The 27,764-nt window shown below is 42.3% G+C and overlaps 2 protein-coding genes across 2 annotated transcripts in view; one reads left to right on the forward strand and one right to left on the reverse strand.

Moving 5' to 3' along the window:
• Positions 1–17,339, forward strand: part of POLQ (polymerase (DNA directed), theta) — a 57,884-nt gene extending 40,545 nt beyond the window's left edge. The window contains exons 23-32 of the mRNA XM_009879939.1: positions 1,129–1,266; positions 2,650–2,824; positions 3,322–3,457; positions 6,582–6,694; positions 7,455–7,639; positions 7,980–8,091; positions 9,666–9,790; positions 11,300–11,453; positions 13,225–13,340; positions 17,226–17,339. Of these exons, the coding sequence (XP_009878241.1) occupies positions 1,129–1,266; positions 2,650–2,824; positions 3,322–3,457; positions 6,582–6,694; positions 7,455–7,639; positions 7,980–8,091; positions 9,666–9,790; positions 11,300–11,453; positions 13,225–13,340; positions 17,226–17,339 (1,368 nt within the window). The remainder of the gene's footprint in view (positions 1–1,128; positions 1,267–2,649; positions 2,825–3,321; positions 3,458–6,581; positions 6,695–7,454; positions 7,640–7,979; positions 8,092–9,665; positions 9,791–11,299; positions 11,454–13,224; positions 13,341–17,225) is intronic.
• An 8,669-nt stretch (positions 17,340–26,008) lies between these two features.
• Positions 26,009–27,764, reverse strand: part of STXBP5L (syntaxin binding protein 5-like) — a 206,857-nt gene continuing 205,101 nt past the window's right edge. Inside the window, exons 26-27 of the mRNA XM_009879889.1 lie at positions 27,499–27,719; positions 26,009–26,427 (exon numbers count right to left, since the gene is read on the reverse strand). Coding sequence (XP_009878191.1) covers positions 26,386–26,427; positions 27,499–27,719 — 263 coding nt within the window. The 3' untranslated portion in view covers positions 26,009–26,385. The remainder of the gene's footprint in view (positions 26,428–27,498; positions 27,720–27,764) is intronic.

A 27,764-nucleotide genomic window follows, 5' to 3' on the forward strand; every position in this document is an offset into this window, starting at 1 on the left:
TGTCTTTTTTTAAAACCTAAGAAGCAGATTTCTATGTAAATTAGCAATACTTTTATTCCTGAAGAACTTTACTATATTTTTTTTGATGTAGATTACATGAAATCATAAGAATAGATTATAATTGCTGTGCATGCTTTTTTCTCCCATTTATTTATTTTCTATACACTAATTTCTTGCTGAGGGCCTATAATTTATACGGAAATAGTCAAAATTTGCAAGCAGCCATCACTAAAAGAAGCTCCACAAAACCATTCCTCCTTTGTTGCAATTGCAGAGATTTTGGTTGGTAACAGTAGTCTGAGTTAGAACTGAAATAATGCTCAGCTCCGATTTCAATCTGCTTCATGGAAAAGGCGAAGGAAGGTTTTTTCTGAAATACTGTTCTCTGAACTACAGAAACTTGCTTCTCATGTGGAAATTTTGTTAGGAATCATGTATCTTGTATAGTTAGTAGAGCTTGTTAGTAGAGCTTTACCCTTCTAATTTTGTGCCAGTAAAACCGTTGTGCTACAATAATGTGTGAGAGAACAGCTTCTATTCCCTTCTGCCAGCTGTGAAATTAAACACAATAGCTGCTAAATAGTGTATAATGCTACATAAAAACATAGACTGAAAAATGAAGAACTGTGTTTTGTCTGTCAACAAGTGAGCATATACTTGATTTTCCAGTTTTTGGCAATTTTTTAGAAAAACTAATACTCTGGCTATTCCATAAAAGGTATTTGTGACCATCTCCTCCTATGTTGCAGTGAAGCCTGCTCCCTGCTAACACTTCTTTTTTTTCCACCAATGTTCTTCCCACTTTTAGTCATCATAACTCCACGTTTTATTATAGTTGACTGTCAGCAGTAACCTCACTTATTGGATGGAGTTAATTACCTTTCCTAAAAACATACCTCTGAACTCAAACTTACAGTGTTCAGAAAATGAGATTTTAGATTGCATTTTGTAGTTAATTAAAATGAGGAGGAATGACTTTGATAGCAGAGATCTTTAATCAGCTTTTTAATTACCTGAAGCATTTGTACTATCCTTTGGTTGGAACAAGCTGTTTAAGTGCTCAGTTGCTTTTTATTTTCTCCTGGGAGTAGCATGCAGAAACTGATTTGAAGTGCTGGTCTTTTTTAGGTTTTGTTCCTGGAGCTGAAGTTGCCTCAAAATGGAGATGCGAAAGTTCAAGAGAACAAGAAAACTCTGGGTTACACCAGAAGAGCAACTGCTAAAGGAAACAGGGTTAGGCTGAGCAAGCAGTTCAGTACAACCAAGGTACAGTAAAGTCTAGTTCTAGTATGACTGTAAAAATAGCTTACTTCACACATCTGCTGCTTGGATACGTTGGAGTTGGGTATGCTGACTTAAATGAAAGTAAATTTTAACTGCCTTTTTGCTCCTCCAGTTACCACTGGAAATTTAAACTGGATTCTGCCTTCTCTGTTAGCAGAGTTGTTAACTCCTCCAGTTCTTCTAAAGCCTGAGTTTAGTGAGGACGTGACTATAAATAGCAGGCTTCAATTAGAATAAATCAGGCAGAATTTGATTTTCCAAACCGCGTGTAAGACCAAAATAGCACAATAATTTTGTAAAGCAAATAGTAGAAGAATTTTTCAACATCAGCTTGAAAGATACTTTTATACCATGGTGATTAAATACAATATTTTCCCTGCCTGGTACTACCATATCTGTATTTTGTGCTTCAGAGAATTTGTCTTCAGAGTGGCTGATCAAATTTAGTATATCAAAACCTTATATATATGTGAAGGCTATTGACATGCTTGCCAGTTGATAAATATTGTGGAGCTGCGTTAATACCAACTGCTGCAGGCTAATGGGTGCTCTTGCCAGACAAGTGATATTAGCAGATATATATGTTCACTGTTTTCAGGGCTCATTAATCTGTGTTGTTTTCTTAGTTCCCCCTTGTTCAGCGTAGTCAGCGCTTGGAAGGCAAGTATTGATTTCTGAAACTCAAGTGGCAGTGAAGAAGTGGTGGTGGAAGAGCAGGGAGCAAGAAGCAAAATGAGGGTTTCCTCCTTTTGTGATGTGGAGGGATGCATGGCTACAGGCTACAGCTGCCTGCTGCATACAAAAAAATGTTATTTTGAGAAATGTTTGCATGCCACTGTCTTTTAAAATTCTTCTTAGTCTCTTCATATTTCTGATTTAACTGAAAGGATTTGATTGCTAGTGATCAGCTTTGTCTTTCAAGGAGCATTTTCAAGGGCTTCATTTTATGTGTTCTGAGTGTACAGATAGGAGAGAGCAGGGAGAAAAATATGCAAGAAGATGGAGGAGGAGCACTGATGCTGGGCAAGAGGACACAACGTAGGGGACCTATGGCAAGTGATACATCATTTGATCATTTCAGGTGATTTATTGTTTGGTAGAGACTGAGTGGTGATGAGGATGCAAAAGTCCAAACAGAAGTGATTGCCTTCTTGTGTGTCATAAAACTGCAGCTATGTCTCATGGTGCTTTGATGGCCCAGGTGTAGGCGGTATAAGTGGAGGGGATATCCATTTAACTTTAAGGCAGTGACACTGGAAGCTCACTGTGGGTGAAGGAGTTGCTTTTTCCTGCAGAACTGCAATAACTTTATTTATAAAGCTTTAAAGGCAGTTAATTATAGTTGTGCCCTTTTTTCCCCACAAGGATATTTTGGAGAAATTAAAGATACTTCACCCATTGCCGGGGCTCATACTGGAATGGAGGAGGATCAACAATGCCATTACTAAAGTGGTGTTTCCACTACAGAGGGAAAAACGATTGAATTCTGCACTGGGAATGGAAAGGATATATCCAGTGTCACAGACTCACACAGCTACAGGTAAAGAAACGTGTGCAAAATCCTCACTTCTCACTGTTTTTTTGCCTTTTTGTGTGTGTGTGTGTGTGTGTGGGCAGCCTTTCTACGGGGAAAACAGGACATCAAGCCTGTGCTCTACGTCAACCAAATGAAAATACTGAAATACCTGTTTCACATGTATCTGCCCTAAAAGTCTAGATGTGTTAAGATAGCTTTTGTGTTCACCAAGCAGTATTATTCATTTCTTGCACGTATTAGCATGTAAATCTCTGACCCCAAAACAGGATCTGGATTTGGGAGTTTCTTATTAGTGATACAGAAACGCTGAAGGTAAATCATCTTAAGCCCATTAAACCCAAATTATTTTTCCTTCTCTTCAGTTTTCTCAGTGATCGTGTCCTGTCCCACCCCACCCCCTGCCCCTTGATTTTTGAAGATGCAGATGTGTGTTCAGCTGTGTTAAGTTAGAGAGACTCCTTTTGGACCCTTACTTAGTTCTGCCTTGTTTTCCTTCTCAGGTCGAATAACTTTCACGGAGCCAAATATCCAGAATGTGCCAAGAGATTTTGAGATTGAAATGCCAACTGTGGTTGAAGAAAGCCCATCCTCCCGAGCCCATGGAAATGTTAATTCTCGTGCTGTTTCTGGGGGCAGGTAGGAGGATCTTGGCAAAGCTTCTGCCTACTCTGGAGATCTTAATGTGGTTGAGTTGTCAGATTTCTCTTTTCTTGCGTCACCTGTAGCTGCTGTCATGTCAGTGTGACTTCTTACTCAGTGTTTCTCTTACAGGTTCAAGGGAATAAATACCTAAAAAATCAGTGACACGTGAAACATGCTAACACCATGTGGTTCCATGTAGCCGCTTGCTTTTTGAAATTCTTTGTGAAACTCTACAGTGAGATTAGCATTGTGCTCCTAAGTGTTGGATAGAAAGCCTGAGTGTGAAAGTAACTAGACTGAAGTTAGGATCTGGTTTGACTTTCTAAGAGCTGCTCTGAAAGAGAATAGAATATTGTGGAAGAAGTAGAAGAAAGTTAATCTGTTTTATGCTGTGCAGTGCCCAGTGTAAGGGAACATTCATTCTTTGTTACTAATTTCGTTTGTGATAATGATCCTGCAAAAGCTACCAGGTAGCAGAAAAAGATTTCTAAATCTGTTAGCCAAACACCCTATTTTGACAGCGTTACATGCTAGTGCCTAAACAGTTGTGTGGGAGTCTAGTGAAATATCAAGGTGGATCTTTTAGCAGCTAGTTTGTGAGCTTTGGGGCTTTATACTTGGTGGTGGTTTTCTGTCCTTTCAGTTTCTCTTTCCATTCAGGTTCTTGTCCCACATGTGTCACCCGAGTGACTTTTATCATCGTTTTTCCCATAGCAAGATGTGAGAACTTTCAGAAGTTTTTTGGCCCTTCTATCTGTCTCTTCCTACTGCCATGTGTCTAACATCCTTGTGCCTTGAGTAGGTCATGGGAAGGGGAGCCCGGGAGCAGCAGGATCTTGTCCATCTCTCTCCAGCAGAAGAATCAGGCCTAGCCGTGGAGGCAGAAGTGTCGTTCTGAGAAATAGCTCTCGCAGCGCTCAGGCTTGCAGCAGCTTTGCAGGACAGTTGGAGAGAAGGCTAGGTTCTTAGAATCTTCCCTGTAGAGAAGCAGCCTGTCAAAGGAATGGAGTGCTTGCTGAACTTTAGAGAGGTCTGCTTCTCAGCCTGACTTCTGGGACTACGTTCCTTAGTTGAGCAGCCACTGTGTTAGGAAGATGGGCAATCCTAAAGGCACAGAAATGACTGCTGTTGCAAAAAAAAGCTGTCATGCAGCCTAAGTCTGATAAGCCTTCGAAATTTGGTCCAAACTGTCTTTTATCTTAGTAACTATTATTATTACTTCTTCCTCTTGTTGTAAGAAGCTTCTGACCAAAGGAGTGTAGCTGAATTAGGTCATGGTATAAAGCCCTTATTCATTCAACTAAATTGGGAACCTATGCTGGACAGAGTGATTCTCTACAGTTCCCATATATTGTCATGTGTTGTCCCTCACCTTTATTTCTTTTGAAAATTTGTTTCTGTGATTTCTGTGCTATCTTTCATCTCCTTGATCCCTACTATCCCTGAAATGACAAGGTATAAGAAGAAAAGGGAGTGTGCGAGGGAAGAGAGCATGATGTCTTTTCTGTGCTTTGCTGAAACTAGTCTTGATTTCAGAGATACCTTTTCATTCTGATAAAGAAATTGCTCAGATCCCTGCCCCAAGCCTCAAGGATTTATAAAGGCCTTTTGACTTCCAGTGAATAACAGAATGGGCTGGCTGGTAGACTGGTGCTGCTGTGAATAGGAAGTGTGAATGGTATCATGGCTGTGCACCGTTCAGTGGGTGCACTGATGGATACAATTCCATCTGCAGCTACAAGTGCCTTAGAATCATAGAATTGTCGAGGTTGAAAGAGATCTTTAAGATCAACCATCAACCTAACACTGCCAAAACCACCACTAAACCATGTTCCTAAGCACCATGTATACCCATCTTTTAAATATCTCCAGGGGTGGGGATTCCACCACTTCCCTGGGCAGCCTGTCCCAAGGGTTTGATAACCCTTTTGGTGAAGAAATGTTTCCTAATATCCAATCTAAACCTGCCCTGGTGCAACTTGGGGCCATTTCCTCTTGTCCTATCAGTTGTTACTTGGGAGAAGAGACCAACCCCACCTCACTACAACCTCCTTTCAGGTAGCTTTAGAGACTGATAAGGTCTCCCCTCAGCCTCCTTTGCTTCAGGCCTAAACAACCCCAGTTCCCTCAGTCATTCTTCATAAGACTTGTCCTCCAGACCCCTCATCAGCTTTGTTGCCCTTCTCTGGACATGCTCCAGCACCTCAAGGTCTTTCTTGTAGTGAGGGGCCTAAAACTGAACACAGTCCTCGAGGTGGGATCTCACCAGTGCTGAGTATCAGGGGACAATGGCTTCCCTAGTGCTGCTGGCCACGCTATTTCTGATAGAGGCCAGGATGCTATTGGCCTTCTTGGCCACCTGGGCACATTGCTGGCTCATATTCAGGCAGCTGTCGACCAGCACCCCCACGTCCTTTTCTGCCAGGCAGCTTTCCAGGCACTCCTCCCCAAGCCTGTAGCGCTGCATGGGGTTGTTGTGACCCACGTGCAGGACCCGGCACTTGGCCTTGTTGAACCTCATAGCATTGGCCTCGGCCCATCAATCCAGTCTGTCCAGATCCCTCTGTAGAGCCATCCTGCCCTCGAGGGGATCAACAATCTGCTTTTACAAGGAGATCAACAAAAGCTGTGCTTTTACAGGCTTACTTGTGTGTGTGTACGTGCGCAGTCATGAGGCTGATGTGGGGGAAATCTTTTCTGTCTGTATTAGATATGGGCTGGTGGGGGCATTCTGTATATGAGAATGATGTTGAGAGAAGACTTGGCACTCAAGGTGGGGTGATGATTTTTTAGGATTCCTGTAGGAGTCCTTTGCTATCTTTCTGGAATGCCTTCATCACAGATTTGGGGCCTTTCATCTTAATTGTTTTGGAGTGGAATTATCCAATTTCTGGACCAAACCCTGAATGTACTAGGAAGATTTATCCCTAAATCTGTTTGGAGCCAGTAAATCCTTTCAGGTGTACATATGGCCTCTGTCCAATTCCCCCATGGTGAAACTAGGTATGGATTGTCCAGAATAGAGGCTTGTTTTCCCTGATTCTTTGTGGCAGAAATTATTATGTATCTTTAAGTGTTTCAGAAATCCATGAAAAATTCTTTGTCTCCACAGATGTAGAAAGCATTCCAGTATTTTGCCTAATGGCCCAAAATTTCAGGCTGAAGACGGATCTGAAGCAAGAGGAATACCGTTTTCTGTTAGCATGAGGCATGCTTTTGTTCCTTTCCCAGGTAATGCCCAGATCCTGCTCTGTGCCAGCTAATTGTTAAGAATATAGTTAACAAAAAGTCCTAGCTCTACTGAAGAGTTAAGAGTCGATAACAATGTATATCTGACTGAGCAGCCTACTTGGAAAACTAATGCAGTAGTTAGCATGCCCTCAAAATTATTCACAAGTCTGTAAAGGAGAGCGTTGCAACCAGGGAAAGTATTCAAATGTTATAATTCACATGTTCACACCTTTATTTCCTCTTTAAGAATGCCTTTTTTTTTTTTTTTTTAACAGCTATACATTGGCAGCTCTTAATACACAAATTGCACTCTATGTAGTGTTATTTCTATCCAAATGTCAGTTCTCATGTTGCCTGCCCTGGCTCAGTACAAGTCTGTTGTCTGATCTCTGTGCTGATCATTCCTATCAGGTGCTAGACTTCTACACAAACACCTGGACAGATACTTGTCTGTGTGTTTTTAATGGATTCTAGATGTAGGGGCCACATGGAAAGCAAGCAAGACTGGGGATCGGGGAGACAATCAAGAATTTATCTGATTTGGTTTCTGCTGTTTATTGGCACAACTTCTAGCAGTGTGGAAGCAACCCCTAACGGTATTTGCAAGAAAATGGAGACGGAGGTCGCATAGAAATAGCTGTGGAAAACTTTCAGAGCAGAAGGTGCAAGGATAGCTTCAGTCCTTCTTGCTGGAATGTTTGTTGGAATGTTGTTGGAGTAATTTATGAAATAATGATTTCTGCTATCTTCTTGACATCAGGTGGTTTAATCTTGGCTGCTGATTATTCTCAGCTTGAACTGAGGATTCTTGCTCATTTGTCTTGCGACTGTCGACTCATTCAAGCCTTGAACACAGGTACTGATGTCTTTAAGAGTATTGCAGCAGAATGGAAAATGATTGATCCTGAAGCTGTTGGAGATAGGACCAGGCAACAAGCTAAACAGGTAATTTTTAGGAAAAAAAAATCATCAGCAGTGCTCTGGGCAGGAAGGTTCAGTGTTCAAAACATCAGGGGGTCTCAGTAGTGTGGTTTTCTGTTTGGGTTTGGCTGTGATTGTTCCGTACATGCTTTGTATGTCCTCCCACTCTCAATACATGTCAACTGAAGCTGCCTGGGTTTTGGGGGATGAGGGTGGAGAAAAGCAGCGTGAATGGCTCGGACTTCTTGAGTGCTTGCCCTTGTTCCCATACCCTTGTCTTCCAGTGAATCACATTTTGTTCTGGCTCTGCTTTCTCTGCATGGCTCACCATATGGTTGCGGTTCTTCACACTGTCCTTGGGTAGATTTGCTATGGAATCATCTATGGAATAGGAGCAAAATCTCTAGGCGAGCAGATGGGGATTGATGAAAATGAAGCTGCCAATTACATTGAATCCTTCAAGTCAAGATACACAGGTTCGGATACGGCTGTTTGGGAGCTGTGTGGTGGTGGTGGTTGTTGTTTTTAATCCATTTTTATCCATGTCTCTTCAAATCCTAAATTTGTCTTAGCCTTCTACTACCCTTATCTCTTTTGAAAAAGCTTTTCACATAGCAGTTTCGTACTCCATAATGTTTTACTCTACACTCTGGCTTTATTCATCTTTAGGACCTTGTTGTTTTCTTATTACATTAATTATTTTGTTGGGTTTTTTTAATTAATTAATAAGCCCTGGGGAATCATTTTAAAGCTGTTAACTTTCTGAATAAGAAACACACTTTTCTTTATTATAACACACAGCTTCAAAGGATATGCAATACAACTTTAGACCACCCTTATAATTTTTAAATATAACCATTTGTCTCTTCTGTTCTTGTCTTCTGCTTTCATTGAGTTTTAAACTGTTTTGCATATCACCCTTACGTTTTTATCCAGCTGCTCAGAGCAGCTCTCCCATATTTTGTAAAAAGACATTGTTGCATTTCTAAGAAGCCTGTTAATTTTTAGGAAAGCAAGAGAGAGAGTAGAGCTGCAATCAGAAAATGAATGGAGGGCAAATGGGATGAGAGAGGGCTAACTCTAATCATATGACTTGGAAATGAGCTGGAAAATTATGTTCTGAAGATGCAGGGTTTGTTTCTTTAGGAGGCAGATGCTGAGAAAATGTGTTCTATTAAGATTCTGTTTAGTTTCCAATAATTTCTGGATAGTCTTTCCTTCATGACCATTAGAAATGAATTCCTGCTCCTCCCTCTTGGTACATGTGCGTACATACAAACTCTGCAATGTACCTTATATTGTAACTTCACTTCTTATGAATTTTCACTTATATGTATTGCCAGTCTGACATGCTAAATTACATACCTAATGAATTGACTAATGTTGTCGGTCTTGATCTTGAATAGCTCCTTTTAGCTTTTATATTTTGTAAACCTTGGAAAGAAATTGTCTGAATTTAACTTCTTCCGCTTTAGTGCAGTTGTTACGTGAACTTGCAGAGAAAGGGACTCTTCCCTGTCTCATCTTTCTTTGACCTAATTTTCTTTTCAACACTCTCAGTGGATTCACTCTATCCCTTGCAAAGTGCAGGTGGGTAAGCTTCTTTCATCCTAGAATCTGAAGTGACACAGTCTGAAGTCAGGCAGCCTGAGGCATCAAGGGCTCTGACTTCTGCTTTCAACTTACTCCGTTCCTACTACGTGTCTTTCCAGTGCTGGTCCGGGTCCTGACCTCTCCATTATCAATAATACATGTGTGACCCTCTGTGCCTGGGCGCTGTGCCGAATGGACTTCCTACCTCCTCGTGCACAGCCAGATACCCTGACACTATGCACTCTCTTCCACCTCAAAAGTCTTAATAAGTTTCCCAGCAGAGCTGCGAATAGGCTGAATGAGGGATCGTGTGCCCTTGTCCACTGACAGGGTCTACAAAATTTAAAGCATTATCTTCGTGCTGCTTGGGTTTCCCAAACTGCTTTCAGTGACCCCAGTGAGAAGTCAACATGGAACATCAGCTGTTTTAGGGAAAACTTTCTCTTTCCTTTCACAGGGATTCAGAAATTCTTGAAGGAGACAGTGAGGAGCTGCAGAAGAGATGGGTTTGTGCAGACCATCCTGGGAAGACGGAGATACCTACCAGCTATCAAAGATCCAAACCCCTACAGTAAAGCTCATGTGTGTTGACTGCAGTACTTTTTTTTTTTTTTTTAATTTTTGAAGTATTAGATTTCTTTGCATATCCATATCTGTGGTTTTACAGGGTCTATGAGCCATCTTAGTCATGATCTTCCACTTCTCACTTAGTTCATTGTTCCCTCAGTTGTTCTCTGAATAACAGGGCTTTTGTCATGGTCTGCTTGACGTAAGTCTGCTGTGACTGGGTGTACAGCTGTCATCACTGTGCTAACCTCACTTCAGAACTCCCACGTTGGAACTGGAGTGAGTAATTTATTGAAATAAGTGGACATGATTTTAAAAAGCCTCCACACAGTGATGTGCTTTAACTCTTCAGGCTGAGTTGCTCCCACTCAGCAGTCTTTGTATGTTATATGCTGTCAGCGCTTGAACAAGAAAGGGCATTTAAGTCCTATGTTTTTGGGTATTTGTTCCTTTTCATATTTCCCCTCAAAGGAAATTTGCTCAAACTTGTTAGATAAATATTTACTTAATATACGCCTTTGCACTGGCATTATTTTTTTCAAGTTCATTTCGGACACATCTGTCATAGACTCTACTTCAGTAAGAGTGTTATGACTCCCTGGGGAGATATTGGTGCATTTCTGTGGGGAGGAATCATTATACTTCTCAGTAGGAAGCTGGATTTGGTTGTGTGGAATTAAAGACTAGAGTGAAAGAGGGAGGAAGTGGGGGAGTTTGTACTCCAAGTAGTTGAAAGGGAAACAAGGAGACTTTCAAAACACTTTTGAGATAATTTGACTATTTAATCTGAAGGATACTTCAGCATGAGGCTTTGTAGATGCACCTTCTGTTCAACTTTGATTTATTCTTTATAATCATATTAAAGACCAGTTAATGAATTATCTTCACTTTCATTTCAGCTTCGTCATAACTTTTTGCACACATTTCAGCTCTAATCAAAGAGAGAAGAACCTTTGAATACAGTTTTCTTGTTTGAGAAGGGGATTAGCAGAGACATTGCTTGTGTGGAAAAAAAAAAAAGTCATTGTGTCATAGTGTGGTCTGGTGTGGTTTTGCACAGCTGTAATTCTCTGGCAGTCAGGGTTCAGTGCAGTAGACCAGATTATTAGTCCATGAAGTCCAGCTTCTTGCCTTTGGTTATCCATTCCTGAAGGTTTTGAAGACAGGCAGAAGTGTCTCATGTACTTGGATTAACTGAGATTTTTCTGCTCTTTATGAAACTGTTACCATGTTTATATGCTTCTCCCTCTTGTGGCCCGTAACTCTTGCAGGTTACTACCCTTGATATTAATTAATTTTAAATTTGTGGAAATCCTGATTTTTCTCAGTCACCTGGAGAAATTTTGTGTCTGAAGCTGGTCTAGAATGTCTCTTTCTTTCAGGCAGGTATAACAAACTCGTTTTCTGGAGGTTTTACTTGCCTGTATTTGGCCATGTATTTATTATTTTTAATGAAGCACATGTGGCATGCTGGATTTGATTTATTTTTTTGGCTAGGTTTTGAGAACACCTATCTCTGTTTAGGCAGAGCGACAGGCTGTGAATACAACTGTTCAGGGATCTGCTGCAGACATAGTCAAAACAGCCACTGTGAACATTCAGAAGCGCCTGGAAGCTTTCTCCTCTGTGATCAAGTCCTACGGACATCTGGAGAGCTCCTTCCAGAGAGATAAGACCGGTATGCTCACCTCTTCCTTGCACCCAAGAGCAAAACTTTCAGTGTAACTAATTAAAAAAAAAAAAAATTGCCTGCAAAAAAAAGTTAGGGCCTTTGGGCTAGGGGTGGGAGACACTTTATTTCCTGACAGTGGTAAGTCTGTGATTAATGGGCAAAAAAGTTATAAGGAAGGAGGAAGAATGTCTGCTCAACACACAAATTAAAGTAAATGTGATCAGATCAGAAACCCCAATTGCCTCAAAGAAGATTTTGCAAAGGTTGGCAGGGGGAGTTCATATGTGAGATGGTCTGTGATGCCACCACAGAATTGTTCAAAAGTTGGAAGGAGAAATTGAGCAGATACTCCGGCTTCCCAGGCAATGAAAGGATAGAGTGGAACGACTTCTAGTTCAAAAACCACATTTTTTTGGTTTGAATTATGTCTGGAACTTGTTGACTGGAATTTGATGTACAGAGGCTCCACAAAAGTATTACATGAAGCACCTATCAGGATAAATTTCTTCTTGCTGCAGATAGCAAAGCTGTGCAGGGGTACTCATTCGCAGAGGAGTGCTACCAAGACTTTTTTTTAGCATAATGTAGACAGTGTTTTGTTCATCAGTCATATATTTTTAGAAAGACAACTTAAGGGATGGAGTGCTATATTTCTTTGATAGTTCTTATGCTTCAACTGAAACACGAAGCTGTTTTAATATGAAGAGTCTGATTTGTAGGACTGAGAAGAAAAACTAAATAATTAATTGCTGAACCTCTAAAAATATGTCAGGGAGTTTTATTGTAGAGAGAGAAGATTCGGAGGTCTGCTATGAGTAGAAAGCATGTGCTTGGCAGAACTTCCCACCCCTTCCAAGAGCAGCAGCTACTGACCTTTGGCTAACGTAATTGTAGGCAGGCGAGTAGATGCAATTGCGACAGTTTTTCCTTCTCTGATACTAGCTGTTTTGAGAACTGGAAGGAATTATCTTTCAGCAAGTTATAAAGGCCTATGCCACCAGAGAAGCATCCTGCATCATGTGGCTTCTTCAACATTGCTGCTTCAGCGCGAGGCTTGTGTGAGGAACTGATGATGCTGTGAAACCCCTCCTGTAGTTGTGAACTGGAGTCCTCCTGTTAGCTGACCTGAGAAATAAATAACTTTTGAGTCTCTGTGTGTGAGGTTGTGTTTGTTTATTTTTTTTGAAGGAGCTTTTTACTATGGAACGGTTTGTTCTGTTTTATTTTTGTCAGGCAAAGCCTACCAAGATCCTGGTTTTATCAGCTGCTTACTTGTTTATTCAAAAACTGCTCTTTTTTTCTTTCCTTTTGTTAATCAGGAGCAGTAGCTACTGTTTCAGATAACAGCATTTGGGAGGAGGCTTACTGTCTTTTTAGACTAGCCATTAAAATGATTTTGGAAGAAAAGCAGAATCCTAATTCATTGCCAGAGAGAATGTTGTAAACCAACTTCTGATTAAACTTGACATGATTTTGTTTAAAAATTACTTTTAAAACAGATGGTTCAGGAGACGCAACTGTCTCTTGTTTCTGTTCTGATTCATATCTTTATAATGTAAGGCTGAAATGTTTATGTCTAAAATGCTTTTCATTAACATTTTTCCCTCAGTAGCTGTACAAATATTGATAGAATAGTAATGTTTTGTGGTTTTATCTGTAGGCATGGGCTTTTTGTTTTAAAGTTCCTCAGCATTAGGAACGTGTGAAGGTTTTTTAATTACAGGAAGCATGCCTTTGCATAATGGTACTTAACGAAGTGTGCTCTTCACTTGTGTAGGAAGGCTAGCGAGGAAGAGCAACAGAGGGATGTTACATCCCATCAGCGGAGGTTTCTTTATCCTCCAACTCCATGATGAGCTCCTCTATGAAGTTGCAGAGGACGATGTTATCCAGGTACAGCCGTGCAGTTGCTTTTTCAGCTACCTACTGCATTACGATGTTTCAAACAAACCTTCCTTCTAGGGGCTCAGCTTTTCTTCCCTGGATCCTCTCTCGCTGTGTCCTAAAAGGTCTGTGAAAACAATGTTGAATTGGATGAAAAATGGTGTTTGTATTCTTGATCCCTTTATTTTCAGACTCAAGCCATCCCCATGATTGAAGTTTTTTTCCAACGTGTGCTTTGCTGCTTATAACAGTATTTTGTACAACTTGTCTGCAAGACTTGATGAGTGAAGCAGTTTACTGTTGCTGACAGGTGTAGGGGGGAAAATTTTTCCTTGTTTGGAGGTATTTGCCTCCCTGTTTACACTTGTGTCTTCTGGCGCCTAAACTCAGAACATGCATTGTTACAGCTGTGGTTTATACTCTGTGTAGAGAAAAAAGGATTCCTTGCTTTCGGTACTTGTTCCCTCATTCCCTACTTACCTGTCTTTCTGGTAGGGGTGTTATGGTGCTGTTAGCAGCATGGTAGATATAAGAAATGTGCTGTGTGGACTTAAGGTACCTTTCACATGCATACATGTCTCTCTGTGTGCTCTTCCACCATGTAGGCGCTCCTGTGCCTGGGCATAGTGATGTCTGTGACAGCTTTCAATAGCAAGAGTTTTAGCCATATGTTGGCAGCTCAGTGTTTTCCCAAGTCCTGAGCACCAACTCAGGAAGGCTCCCAGGGTGTGCTTCCATAGCTTGGGGATATCTTTTCTCCCACTGCTCTTCTGTGCATACACATCTTTAATGACAAAAAGCCATTTCCTGACCGCAAGCAGTAATTCCTAGTCTGAGAGAGTTTTCAGCAGTACTGACTGGCCTGAGCTTTTTTTAAAAAATTTCATTAAGAACAAAAGGTTTAATATTTTTCTCTTGAATCTCAGCTCAAGCTTCTGTACATTTTGCTGTCTCTGTTCAGACATCTGTTGCTTCGGTCCAGGCAGGCTGTTTTAGAGATGCAAAGGCTCCCAATTTTCTTTCTGTAGAAAACCGAAATCCCCTTTTACGTCTTTAGATACTGACAAGTTCTCACAGTGTCCCCTGAAGAATTGGGGCCAAGTTAGTGGATTTGCTCATTGTTTATTGTATTACATTTTTTCATTAACAACCTCAACTTCAAGGGAAATTATTACCAGCTTTTCTGACTGCGTTCAGATATATCTCTGTCCGTAGATTATCTGGGCAGTCACTTAAAACAGCGTATGTACACAAGGTATGTTTCCTAGACTCAGGCTTTCCTTGTGTGTGCCAGATTTGCTTGTTTTTCAAGGATTTCTGTCTAGCTGAGACAACAGGGTACTTCTTTCCCTTTGATTAATTGTTTTTAGGGCCACAAAGGATTTTTTTTTTTTTGTGATATTATTGCCTGCTGTCTTTTCAGGTGCACCATTAGAACCAGCCTGTAGTGGAAAGATCTGGGTTGGAAAGGTTCTCTTTGAAGTCTCTCCCTCCTAAGCCCCCACTCAAAGTAGGGCCTGAATTAATTAGTCCTTTTGAATTACAATATACCTTTTAGTAAAAAAGAAGTGAGCATTTCTTGGTTTCTGTATTGGTGAGGCTTTTTTCATCTTGCCAGCACAAAAACTTTATTATACTGTAAATCATGTATTTCTCTGCTGCAACAGCAATTTTTATTCAGACAAGTTAGATTGGTTGCATGCTTGATGCTGGCTCTAGCTTATTTTCAGCTGCTAAAGTGCACAAAAGAAAACTAAAAATATCTTTCCATATATCTAGGAGTTTGTGTTCCAGTCAGAGTATCCTTACAAATGGTTTGTAAGAGAAATGATGCTTGTGATCCTTCTGTGTTCATTTGCAGTCCATCAGTGAGCTAGCTTACCTCTTTTAAAAGACGACGTTGGAGTAATACCTGTTTTTTCTTGTGCTGAAGGTGTAGAATGTCTGGGGCGTCAGGGCTCTCCTAGTCTGTGCAGAATGTCAAAGTGAAGGTAGGGAGCTTTCGGAGCTTATCACAATAGGAAGACTGTGAGAATATTGCCAAAAATGGTAGAAGAAAGGCTGACCTGCTGCCTGTTGAGCTGACCCTGGCAATGGGGAGTTAGGTAGGAATGCAAGGATATAGGCTAGATTAGGAATCAAAGGCTTGATGCTTTTAGACTGCTTGCTTGTTCCCAGCATCATTGTGTTTATGTTTTTAAGGTGGCCAGTATTCCTCCAAGTATGTTTTAGCTGACCATTGGAAACCCTGGAACCGGTGCTGTTTGCTTAACATACAGGAAATTCAGAGCCCAGAGCCCCCCACGTCAGGGTGTTGGTGCATGGCCCATCTCATCCCATCAGCTTCACCGGGAACCTCACGCAGGTTTTTCTGTCTCCCCTGCAGCTGTTGTCCCTTGTTCTAGGTGCAGCAGCCCCAATCTGATGTTCCTCACTGTGTGCGGGACTTGTGACCATTCTCAGAGAGTCTCCCTCTGTATGGTTCACTTTTCTTTTGAAATACTGGGCCCCAAACTTGATCAAGGCTGCAGTGTTTTGAATGGAGTGGAAAAGTGATCGGTGTGTCACACGGGCAACATTTTTTTAATGTGTTTCAGAATTGCATTTGCTTTCCTTCTTACAACAGTGTGTTGTGCTTAAGCCCTGTTCCGTTTTTAATCTCCGATAACCCCATTTTTTTACTTGCCCAGGCAGTTATTTTTCATCCTATTTTTGAACAGTAGATTATTTCTGTCCTAGTTCTCTACCCTGCTTCTTTCTACTCTGCACTTATCTGTGCTGAATTACATCCTATTTCAAAGCATTTTTCTAGGTTATCAAGATCATTTTGAAATGTGGTATGTAAGGGCGTGGGGTTTTGGAAGACAAATCTCCCCCTAGTTCTTAATGCTGTTGTAAACTCTCGTGCTCTGATCTCCTCAAATCCCTCCTCCATTCCCCAGTAAAAACTGTGGAGAAATTTCTACGGTGAGTACCTGTGAAGGAATTATGAAAAAGCACGGAAGGGTCAGGAGGCTTGAATACTTCCTGTGTTGACACTGTGGCCTCTAGCTGAGATGAGGAATCACAATAATTTCAAAGCCTCTTTTCATGCTGCTGTGGAAAGGTTCGTTGGATGGGTGTGGACTGAAAGATTCATTCAAATAAGCAGTCCAGGGCAGGCTGGACTCTGCGTCGGTCTTGGAGTAGGAAGGGAAGTCCCTTTATCCAGGGCAGGTATTTGCAGTCAGGAAAAAAATCCAGTCTCTTACAATCCAAAAAGTTGCAGGCAAGAATATCTTCTGGTCCCCTAACTGTGTACTGAAATGAACGTTTTCTTAGGAATACTTTTTGGATGGCAGCAAATGTTGGAGTTGACTCAACAAAATTGTGAGGGGGAACCTGGGCAGTATTTCTAGCACCTGCATTGAATATGATCCGCTTTCCCAGAGGTTTGTAGTTTGTGTTTCACAGAGCGCCTCTTGTGCCGATGCAACGAGGAGGAACACTGTTCTTTGCCTCTGGTGTATTTGTTTTGTGTCTTGCTTTCAGTACATTGAAGTTCAGAGAACAGACTCCCTGAAACATTTAGAATTATGCAGGTGGGTGAAAGAGGAGACTCTGCAGGACTCTCAAGTGTTTAACAAAAACTTAATCTTGCCTCTTTTCTAAGTAGCCTTAAGCAGTGCGGAACCAGTCGCAACCCTGTGCTGCATAAAATGTTACTGGCTTTATATAATTTCTCAATTCATAAACCCTAATCGGGATTAAAATGTTTGGTTGCATTGCCATCGGTGGTAGGTCAGAGCAAATAAACGCAGGAGAGGACTCTGGGTGTCCCTCCACCCCAGCTGTTGACAGAAAAACAGAGCATTGAAGTTATGTGTACATCTGACATCTGTTGTTTTCTTGTAGGTTGCTCAGATTGTCAAGCACGAGATGGAAAACGCCATCAAACTCTCGGTAAAACTGAATGTTAAAGTGAAAATTGGACCCAGCTGGGGAGCCCTGCAGGACCTGGAGCTCTGATACGAAATGCGGCTGTCTGGGGTGTGGCGAGGTGGACGGCACCGTGGACTGGGCAGGGCAAGGGACCGCGTACTCGCAGGCAGCGACAGACCCGCGTGCGGTGCCATCCTCCCGTGTCGTGTTTCTACAGTCGTCGTTGCAAGGTGCCTTCTGAAACGCGTGGTGGAAGCTGGTACGAATTCACCAAGCAAGCCAAACCCTTCAAAGGTCAGACAGCGCAGTGAAGCGTGTTTACAGAACTATGAAATTATTAATTGCTAAAAGCACAGTATTTAAATGAACTCTGTTAAAATATTCACGATCTTGTAATTTAAAACAAAACCCCAGAGCCTAATGAATTTATTACATATGAAATGAGCTGGATTACTTTAATAAAACAAGGCATAAAGATAATTTGGCAGTTCTTGTGTGAAATTGTGTCTAGGACAAAAATAAAAGTCATTATGTTTGCACTTAATGTTGAACTTTACAGGCATCTGCTAGGATAATTTTGTACTGAATTCTGCTGATGATATTCAGGTGCTGAAATGGCTTTAGCGCTGGCTGGATTTCTCACTGAGTAGCTGTGCAGCATTCACAGTGCATGGAGCCGGTGCTTGGTTGGCCGCCGACTTTTAGGAAAGCGTTTCGGTGACTGACTGCTGTAATTCATTCTACTACTACTTTGCAGACTGGCCTTGAGAGGGATAGTGCTTGGACTCTTATAGTTAACACAAAATCACTAGTGAAAACATTCCTTTTTAAATAATGAAACTCAATTTATTGGTTAAAAACTTAACGGCAATTCATATTTTTGTAAAGAAAAAAGAAAATCTCAGTCTGGCCAGCTGAAGTGACAGCCTTGCTGGTGTTTGAGGTTTGGTGTGTTAGAGAGGTGTTGCTGAATGGTGGTGGGTGACCCCGTGGCTCTCATTCGGAGACCCGTCTCCAAGGGAAGCCTCATACCCTGCCTGTTGGTAGCCTCGCTAAAAACTGCCCAGATTCCCCCCGCGCTTTGCCTCAGCGTCTTTGACTCCATCTCTGTGATCAGGCAGAAGGTTTGTCTGGGAGTTTGACCTTGTGAAGCTGAGCTGGTCCTGAGACTGACTTGGGGCAGCTGCTGGGATCAGATGCTTCAAAAGAGGGGGCAAGGAAGGAGCTTGCCGGGAATTAATCTGCTGCTGTTTGGTGTTACTCTCCTCACTGATACGTTCTGGTCTGGCTAAACCTCACATCACGTGGCTTCATTTCCCTTCCAGATGGTTGCGATGGTTATACAAGTTCAGCTGTTTTTGTTAACTTCATACAATGACTGACCTTGAATTCTGTTATTTTCATCGTGTAGCCCTTGTATGTTACAGGAAAGGGAGGACAGGTGCCTCCTGTCATCTTCTTTATGCCTCTAATTATTTTATCACCTATCTTCTGCAATTCCTCCCTAATGTAAGCAATCTCCATCTTTCCATTCATGCCTCCTGTGAGAAATTTTCAAGCCCCTAATTATTCTTTCATTTCTGAACTTCTGCCGGATCCATTTTAAGAAGTGTACTTTTGAAGTTGCCTTTATAGCCTGATCTGAGAGGATGCATACTTGGCTTTCAACAGCCTGTTAGCGTGCTTAAGCTTGTTAACTTCAAATGCGGCGCTTTTGGCGTGGCCGTTATCCTGACATCAGAAGTACCTGGCACCAAGGTTTCAAGAACATGGTGAGTTTTAAAAAGATGTTAAAGGGACCTGTGTATAAAAGGCCACATCCTGGACTCTGATCCACCACCGCGTCTGTTCTGCAGCAAAATGGACGCATGGTATCGAGTCAGAGCCCCAGGCGAGGATGCCTTCTTGGCCTTCTCAGCACCATCTTGGCCTTCTTTTCTGCTTTGGATTTCACTTTTTCTTGAGATTTTTTGTTTCCTTCCTGCCCGCTCTGCACTGTGGTTTTCTACCACATCTGTCACCTGATGGCCGAGCTCTTTATCCACAGCATTTGGTTGATAGACGCTTGATTCTTTTCTAAGCTCATTAAAGCTTTTATTATTAACAGATCTGAGCCTGGGCACCCTGGTGTCTGACCATTTGTGTGCTCTGCCTGTGAAGATGCTGGGTTGGACTCATTATCAATTCACACGGGCTAATGATTTCCTGTCCCGAGGTGTCATGCGGTGACACACCTGTGCTGTATTTCAGGCTCACCGGAGCCACTGTAATTTGAGTTGCTTGTTCTTTGGCACATTACAATATATTCCTCCTGCGTGCTGTCTTTAGCATTTCAGAAGGATGGATCTCACGCGTATTTCCCAACAAGCTTTCTGGACAGGGGTGATGCTAATCAATAAGGGGATTGACACAGAACGAAACTTATTTGGCTAAACAAACTCAATGAGTTCATTTTAATTAAGCAGTAATTTGGAGCAAATGAGGAGATAAAAGGTGGCCACCGCTCTGTGAGCAAGGCGGCTGTGGTGTTTGAGTCATGATATTAGGACTGGCTCTGAGCTGTTGCCTGATTGCTGCTATTTATGTTCCTTAATTCTGATTAGACTTGAACTATTAGAGAGGCTAAGCAGGGGAAGCAGAAGAGGGCTTAGGTCAGGTAGGTGGAGGCACAGCTTAGAGCTGTGCGGAGGATGATACCTGCTCTTTTCTGAAGTTGGTAGAAGGAGGTTGGCTGCTCACATTGCTTATTTTTGCCTGAGAGACCCTCTCCCCCCAGCTCTGATGTGCTGAGGCCTGGGCTTAGTTGGAAACTGGGCTTTCTCCTAGTTCAGGACCTGATAACGAGAGTGCAGGCTACCCTCTCTCATCTTGTAGAGAGGATGGGATGCATCTGATTGTATTCACTCTCTGTTCCTCAGCTGGTTTGTGTCTCTCTCTTCGCGGTCCACTCCTGCTGCCTGTGAGTTGGCGCTGCGCGGCAATGTGCAGTAACACGTGTGGTCCAGCAGCCCGAGAGGACAAATGAACGCTGCGGAAGGGGCAGGAGTTCTGTTTGTTATGGCAGCCTTGTCACTCGGTGTCCGTGGAACTGCTACTGCAGCCTAGTCCTGCCTTGTGCCCTGCGCTGCCCTGGCCTGGCTGCTGCACCAGCAGGTGGGTGTCTGTCTGCCAGAAGAAATTGGGTTGGGACCCAGTCCTGGCAAATCGCTGTGGTCACCGGGAATGCCTTCTCTTCACATCATGTGAACTTGTGTGACCCAGCTCCTCGCAGGGAGAGCCCGTCCCCTTGGGCTGCTGAGCAGCCTTGCTCTGTTCGGTTCGTATCTGCTTTCTTGTCAAAATGACTCAAATTTCAATTCAGCCTACTACTGGTACAGGGCAGAACTTGCCCAGGCTCGGCAGCAGGAGCTCCTGCCATTGATGTTTAATACAGCTATTCAGTCCTTTTCCTCTCGTGCAGACCACAAGTTTGCTTTGCTTGGTCTTTCTGCCGCAGCTTTCTGTCTATCCCTGCCTACTGAAAGTGCTCTGTGCGCTTTCTGGTAGCTGGGCAGCAGTGGGAGAGAAGCAGGTGACAAAAGATGACACACACGTACTCTGATCTGCCTTGGTCCTGTTCCCTTTCTCCCATACTATTTGCATTTCAGCAAGAAGAGAGTTGTAGAGTTTTTCCTGCTGTTTTCTTTCTATAAATCCGTAGCTGAAAAGAGGGAGCTGGAAGCTCGGTGGCTTTGTTTTTGAGCCTCTCCTGGCAGAGCAACTCCAACATGCTGTTGGTAAGTACCCTCAAACGAGCTCACATCTGCCCTTCCGAGATTTCAGCTTGTAGGTGACTGCTTTTAACCTGAAGTGGAAGTGACGTGAAGGGTGCTCTCAGTTGCCTGAGAAGCCCAGGTACAAGGCTGGCATTCCTGGGGACTGGTATTTTAATTATATGAGCACCACGTGAGTTCCCTGCAGTAAAGCATAGGACCATCAGCTGGGGTCTGGGTTCTGTCCCTGCGTGAGCTGCCGGAGGAAGGGAAGTGGTCATCCCCCACCCAGCAACAACCGTGGTGGCATTTCCCGTATTCCTGAATGAGTGAGTAGTGTCAACTCCATCCAAAGGTTTTACATAAACCATACACCTTTGAAATACTATAAAGAATCCAGGAGTAGAGGTTGGAAAAAAAGAGAGATCTACACCGACTAATATCAATTCTTTCCTTTATTTTCTTTCCCTCTATTTTTTTTTTGGTTTTGGTTTTTACTGGGGACTCGAAACAGCCTCAGTTAAAGATGCCTTAGTTTTCCTTTTGTTGCGCTGATCTAGGTTACCTGTGGAACCAGGACACGGTTAGCGCAGGAGTGTGTGGTTCACCCCAGATTAGCCTTCATTCCGAGATGCAGGTAATGACTCATTAACAAACCCCAGACATCTTCTGTCCACATTTCCTTGACACTGAATCTGAATATTGGTTGCTATTTAAAAAAGTACAATGTTTGATTTGTTGATTTAATCACAAAACAAAACACATGAATGGAAACACTCATTTACGTGACTATTGCTTATACACCTAAGATGAAGAGTAGACTACAGATGGCCACACGAAGTTCCTTAATGAGAGAGAGTGTGTTCTTACTAAGACCATACCAAGGCAAACATTCGAGACCGAAATACACTGTGCTTGAATTCACCTTTAGCTTATAGAACAGGATGTATGGGGGGTTGGGGTATTTAAGGGGCGTAATCAGCCGCAATCTGGCTTTTTGCCTATGTTACAATACACACAGTTTATAAATGGAGGAGTCCTGAGGTTGAACACAGCTCTTACTTAAGCTGCAGTCTTTGCTTCACTTAAAACTGTATACTGAAAAAAATATTTTTGTATGTGTATCTTGATTACAATGTACGTGGTGTGGCGTAAAAGGGCTTCTCTAAAAGGAATCTGTAAACTGTTTTAGAGAATTTCTATTTGTGATAATTTTATACAATATGTGTAGTAAATGGTGTATTTCTGTTAAATACTTGTCTAACAAGCTATATTCTGGTATTGTAGGGAATGTATTCGATGGACATAGTTGAACTGTAGAATTGTAAAAAAAAAATTTGGAAAACGGGTCATTATGCAAAACAAAACCTGATTCTCAAATTTTCCTTTATCTTGTCTTTTAATTCAAGATTTGAAGTTTAAGTTAAAACTCTAGGAATGGATTTATTTTTTTTCTTAAAGACAATAGCTTGTACTTCGTTGAAGACTTGCTAACTCTGAAAACATACAAATGATCTCATTTAATATATTTTCTCTGTATACTCTGTCTATCTACAGCTCTGTGTGTAAGATTAAACACATCTGGTGGAACTCAGGGGTGGCGGTGTGTGGGGGTGAGTGCGCTGTTGGAAGTTCTGTGTGTCTGGTTTTGGATGTGGTAGTGACGGAGAGCTCCTGTAAAGAACGTGAGGGAACAGGGTAGCCAAATGACCGAAAAGCATTGTAAATTGAACAACTATTTCCAGTCAATCTGGTCTATTGTAACTGAGGATTGCGATGTTGAAGGTACCTCTGAGTTTAGGATTTTGCTTGAGGTGGTGCTGTCTTTTAGTGGGAAAGGTGAAAGCACATGATTTCAACATCCAGCGACAGCTCGTGTCCTCAATTTTCTTACAGCAAGTCAGGTCAGATGCTGTGCTCGTTGCTCAGAATGCTGCGTCTTTATTCCTTTCCCTAACAGCCTTTAGCAGTCAGGTCAGGCCTTTCAAAAATCCCACACTCCCCCTCATTTCACAATAAATCAACCAGGCGAGAGTTTCTCCTCCCTCATGGAAGTTTTTAAGTGAAGGGTTTTTTTCTTCCCACATACAAGGTAAATCGTGATAGAAAGCATTTAACGGTGTGCACTAACAAACTTATACAACATATACATTACATATATATATTTATATATATAGAATGTTCTATATACAAACATATACAACTTTTTAGATCTCTACAGACTACAAGAAAATTGATAATTATAGTCACAAGTGGTGAACTTAACAGAAATAGTAATTTGTAACTGTCTGGAAATAAGTAAAATATGTTAAGAGTGGAAAGCAAGATACAGCTGTGACCTGATGGGAGAGTACTAAAGAAAAGTCGCTTAAAAGTTTAGTATTAAAAATTGTAAGTTTGAGGGATGCTAGATTCTCATTTCTCTGTCACATAAAAATGCAAATGGAAATCTACTGGCAGGGTTGGGTTTTTTTTCCCCCTGGTGTTAAGCTAGAGACTGTTGGCAGCCAAAGTCAGTCAAGCATTGTGTAAGCGACTTGTTGAAGACACTTTTCTCTCTGGGTGTGCTGTAGGGATTAGCAATTAAAAGTTGCTCTTAAATTTTTACATTTGATTCTTAAACGAGCGAGCAGGCTCCAGCTCCTCCAGCCTGAAGCCATCGCTGCTGAAATCAAGGTAACGGGGCTCTTTGCAGTATTAGCCACCCACGTGACATACAGCCGAAGACTTAGTAGCTTCCTCGTCATTGAAGTGAACCGAGTGCTTCCTGAGCGCGACGCGCTACCACTCATCCCGGCTGTGTGCTTAAAGGCTGACAGCATTACACCAGTTCATACTGGAAACCGGCCCCATAGGTGGTGGGCGTACAAGTGCCACACTGGAAGCGGTAACGGCCCTTCCATCTGCACCGGCTCAGCGCAGAGGCACGCGTAGAGCTGAGTACCCAGAACAAAGGCTGGTGGGGCAGCCTTGGCTTGGAGTTAACGAAGGCGGCTCAGCTTCTCTGTAAAAGCAGAGAAGGCAGGAAAAATAATGTCTGTGAAGTTGCTTGGAGGGTTTCAATGCTGCCCCAAATGATTTTGTTGCCCAGAGACTGGTGGTTTTGGAGTATAGGCCAGAGCACAGGCAGAGCGAACATACATTTAAACAGAAGATGGCTATAATGTTGTTCTCATTTACTTTGCGTTCTCAATGCTTGGTTACAGTGGTGCTTCCTACACGTGCAAGTGGCCATTTCTGTCACCTGGCTGCTGGAAGGAGGTCCCCAACCCATTTCGTATTGGCATCAGAACTGTGAGTTTGCTGTTTCCTCAAACACCCTCTCGGCTCATGGACAACTCCAATTCCTTAACTCTCAGCAGAAAACTGGCCATTGGGTGGGCTTTGACCTTTTTCCCAACAGGTTTCTGCAGTTCTCGTAGTTATAGAGCGGTTTCTCCTGTGACAGAGAGGAACTCGTTGAGTCTCATTCCCCGTTGAGCTAGACCTGTCAGGGCATCATTGTGATTTTGCCCACACAGAAATGTAAAAATCCTGTAAAGCGTGACATCCCTGTTGTGCTACAATCTGAATTTAAAACTTAACACCTCAGACCTGTTCCAACCCTTTAACTTGTGCAGCTGGGCCGATAGCGAAGCCAGACTTCTGGACCGTACAATTTCCTGGGCTCCGTTTTATTGTAAGAAAAGGAACGATATGGGAAAGGCATCTTTGAGAGAGATCATCTGAACCCTGGGATGATGTAAACACCAGTGAAGCTAAGGTCCGGTTAGGAGGAGGGTGGTGCCTGTCTGCATCTGTCAGGACTCCTTGAAGGGACGGAGGGTGTCACTTTTCTTGTAGAGAAAATTTTTAAATGCTGCTTTTCCACCTTTTCCTTACTTTCCTTTTCTGATTCAAAACTATGTCCAGGCCTTTAGTGCCTTGTGTCCAGGCCCATCTTGGAAAAACTTCTAACTTAACAGTTGGCCTGTGTGGCAGTGAAGCTCTCGTAGGCTACCGTGGCTGCAGCACACTCATGGACTAGGAATCTATTTGTGCAGACAGGGAGGTTCTACTTACTGTTCTCTTCTGTAGCTGCGGGTTGGAGAGTTTTCTGCAGAGTTCACTGTAGAAACCAAACAAGCCACTTTGAAGCAGCAGCAAGTTACTTTTAGCAGTGTGAGCAGAAAATCAATTGCCACGCACCTGTGGTGTCATTTTATATATGTGCCAATTCAGCGCCGTATGTTGACAATTGTTTTTCATGCTCCTCCTCTGGCCCATCGTTTAGTCTTGCTGCGGTGAGCTCTCTTGCCCAGCGTTAGGGGGGCTACTGTGCAGCTTCTGTATTTCAATCGGCCACTTACGAAAAAAATCACTGCTCTGCAAGCTGCTAAGCAGCTTCTGTGAGCAGAACTATGACAGGACTCTCCAACTTGTAGCCCTGCGGTTTCCCATCTTGCCTTTCCTAACTTGAAGAAGTGATTTCCTAAGCTGGTTTTCTACTCCTGCTACTGAGAAATAAGGCAACCGAGTGATACAGACACCACGGGGATGAAAAATGCCACAGCCCCCTTCAAGGACAACAGAGATGACTCTAGAGCACGTTTTAAAAAGTACAGATAAGGATGACATGTCATGTGCTCTGAATTGCAAATAAACCACCTATGCTCCTGTTTTAATGACATTTCAGATAGTGCCTGTCTAGCTACGTGAAAAATCTGTAAATTTTGGGCATAGGATTTTGAAGTTATTTCTTTTTCTGGTAGGAGGTAAACACTGATTTCAAGGAAGGTTTTTCAAGGGAAATAAATAGCAGATAAGAAAATGCAGCTCAACTCATTTTTGTGTTGAGATTGGTAGCGAACATGCTTGAAATGTACTGGCTTTTTGTAATGTCACTTTTCAAAAATAAATATTTTTGCCATTTAAGTTTTTTTTTCTCAGAATAGAAATAAATTCAATTTTTCTTCGGTCACAACATGCTTTCTTTTTCTCTTTTTTTTTTTTTTTTTAAGATTTCAATTAGTCATGCAAAGTTTTATAAGTGCATTAACATTCGAGTTTGTACAGAATATTTTTAACCAGACGCACTCCCCACAGTTCATACCTACAGCTTCTGAAAAACTACATGCCACAGTGATGGTTGAGTCCCTTTTGGAAAAAAGTTGGCTACTGCGTGAGCCAGCTGTTGGAGTAAAGACCCACATGATTCTGCCTTCCGTCTCACAGTCTGTAAAATTTCTCCTTGACTCCCACTGTGATGAAATCCAATAATAGTAACAGGAAAACATCTAGGAGAAAAAACGGTCTCTGGCCAGTGACTGGTAGATTTGGGAATGAATGTTGCTTCCCTGAACAGAGTTCTTAATAAAGCCAAAAGCAGTGTCTTTGAAAGTCTAAAACTGGTACCACTTTTTGTCCTTGTATTTCAGCATCACCTACAGAAATGGGAAACAAACAAACAAACAGATATAAAACACTGCTCTGCATATGAGGTATCACACATTACCCAGGCCCATTAACTGTCACAAATTTGTAAGTAAAAAAGGAAGAGCACTGCAGTACTTTACTAACTGTCATCAGGTCTTGATTCCACTGAGACCTTGTATTTAATTTCATAATTGCTACATTAAAAAAAAAGTTACCTGCTATTGCTGTTCCTTACAAGACTTTCCCCGAGGAGTTTTAACTACTTTTCTTCTGCAAAAAGTACAGATGTTCGGGAATAACCAGGAACTTGCTTTTTATTCCTATAGAAAGAAGCTTATCTATGGAGCATAATAGATATATTGTGAATATATAAACTTTTTGCATTTCAGGGCACGTTCTTTCTGCGTATTTTTGCCTCATGCTTACGAAAGCCAACAAAAATGTAAAGCCTTGTTCAGAGAGGTGATGCATTTTAAATTAAAAAAAAAAAAAGTGTTTTGGGAAGTATTCTTTAATGTTGCTTTATCTTCAAAGAAAATCACTTTAGCTGATTCCCAGCCTTAACAGCGTGGGATGGAAGAGCTTTCCATTTCCAGCTCTAAGCACAGCAGCTGTCTATTCCAGGCAAGCTCTAGTCTATATAACTGTTCCACAGTGCTGTACTAGAAATGTTCTCCTCTTCTTCCCAATAAGATCTGTAAAGGTTCCTATACACACATCCACCTACCTGCTTTCCGCCCCACTGCATAGATGTGCTGCACTAAGTGCCTTAAAAAAATACCATAATGAATTAGAGAGAAAGGCACGAGATGAGAAGTGCCATGTTCTAAATTTAGAGGCTAACAATGGACGCTCATTTAGGAAAACATGAAAGGAAGGGGTGTGCAATGGAAGTTGATTTTTGGCATTCTCATTGTTTGGGAGCAGGAAAAATAGTGTGTCAGTTACCAGGAGCACACCTAAACCAACATGACTGGGTGAATGGGGAGAACCGTACTTGACTTTCCCAAAGGGAAGCAAAGGCTCAGTTGCAGGGTTGGTGGTTCCCGGTTCTGGGTGTGTGGTACCTGGGCCCCTACCTCGTGTGCATGTTTGGAAAATGCCTCGGCGCTGGCCATCATGCTCGCAGTCCTTTCATCCAGCTCTCCTAGTTTCTGTCCTCTCTCATCAAGGGCAATGCGTGCACGAGTCAAGTCCCCAATGACTCCACCTGCGGCTCCTCTCACACCTTCGATTCCACCTGATCCAGGGATGTGCTGGGCAAGACTGCGAGAGGCTTTTCCTGCCGTGGCCTCACCAACTGCAAAGGAGAAACAGAGAAGCAGACAGGAATGAGTTCCTGCCC

This window comes from Charadrius vociferus, unplaced genomic scaffold (assembly GCF_000708025.1).
Source record: "Charadrius vociferus isolate BGI_N301 unplaced genomic scaffold, ASM70802v2 scaffold162, whole genome shotgun sequence".
In the NCBI taxonomy this organism is placed as follows: Eukaryota; Metazoa; Chordata; class Aves; order Charadriiformes; family Charadriidae; genus Charadrius; species Charadrius vociferus.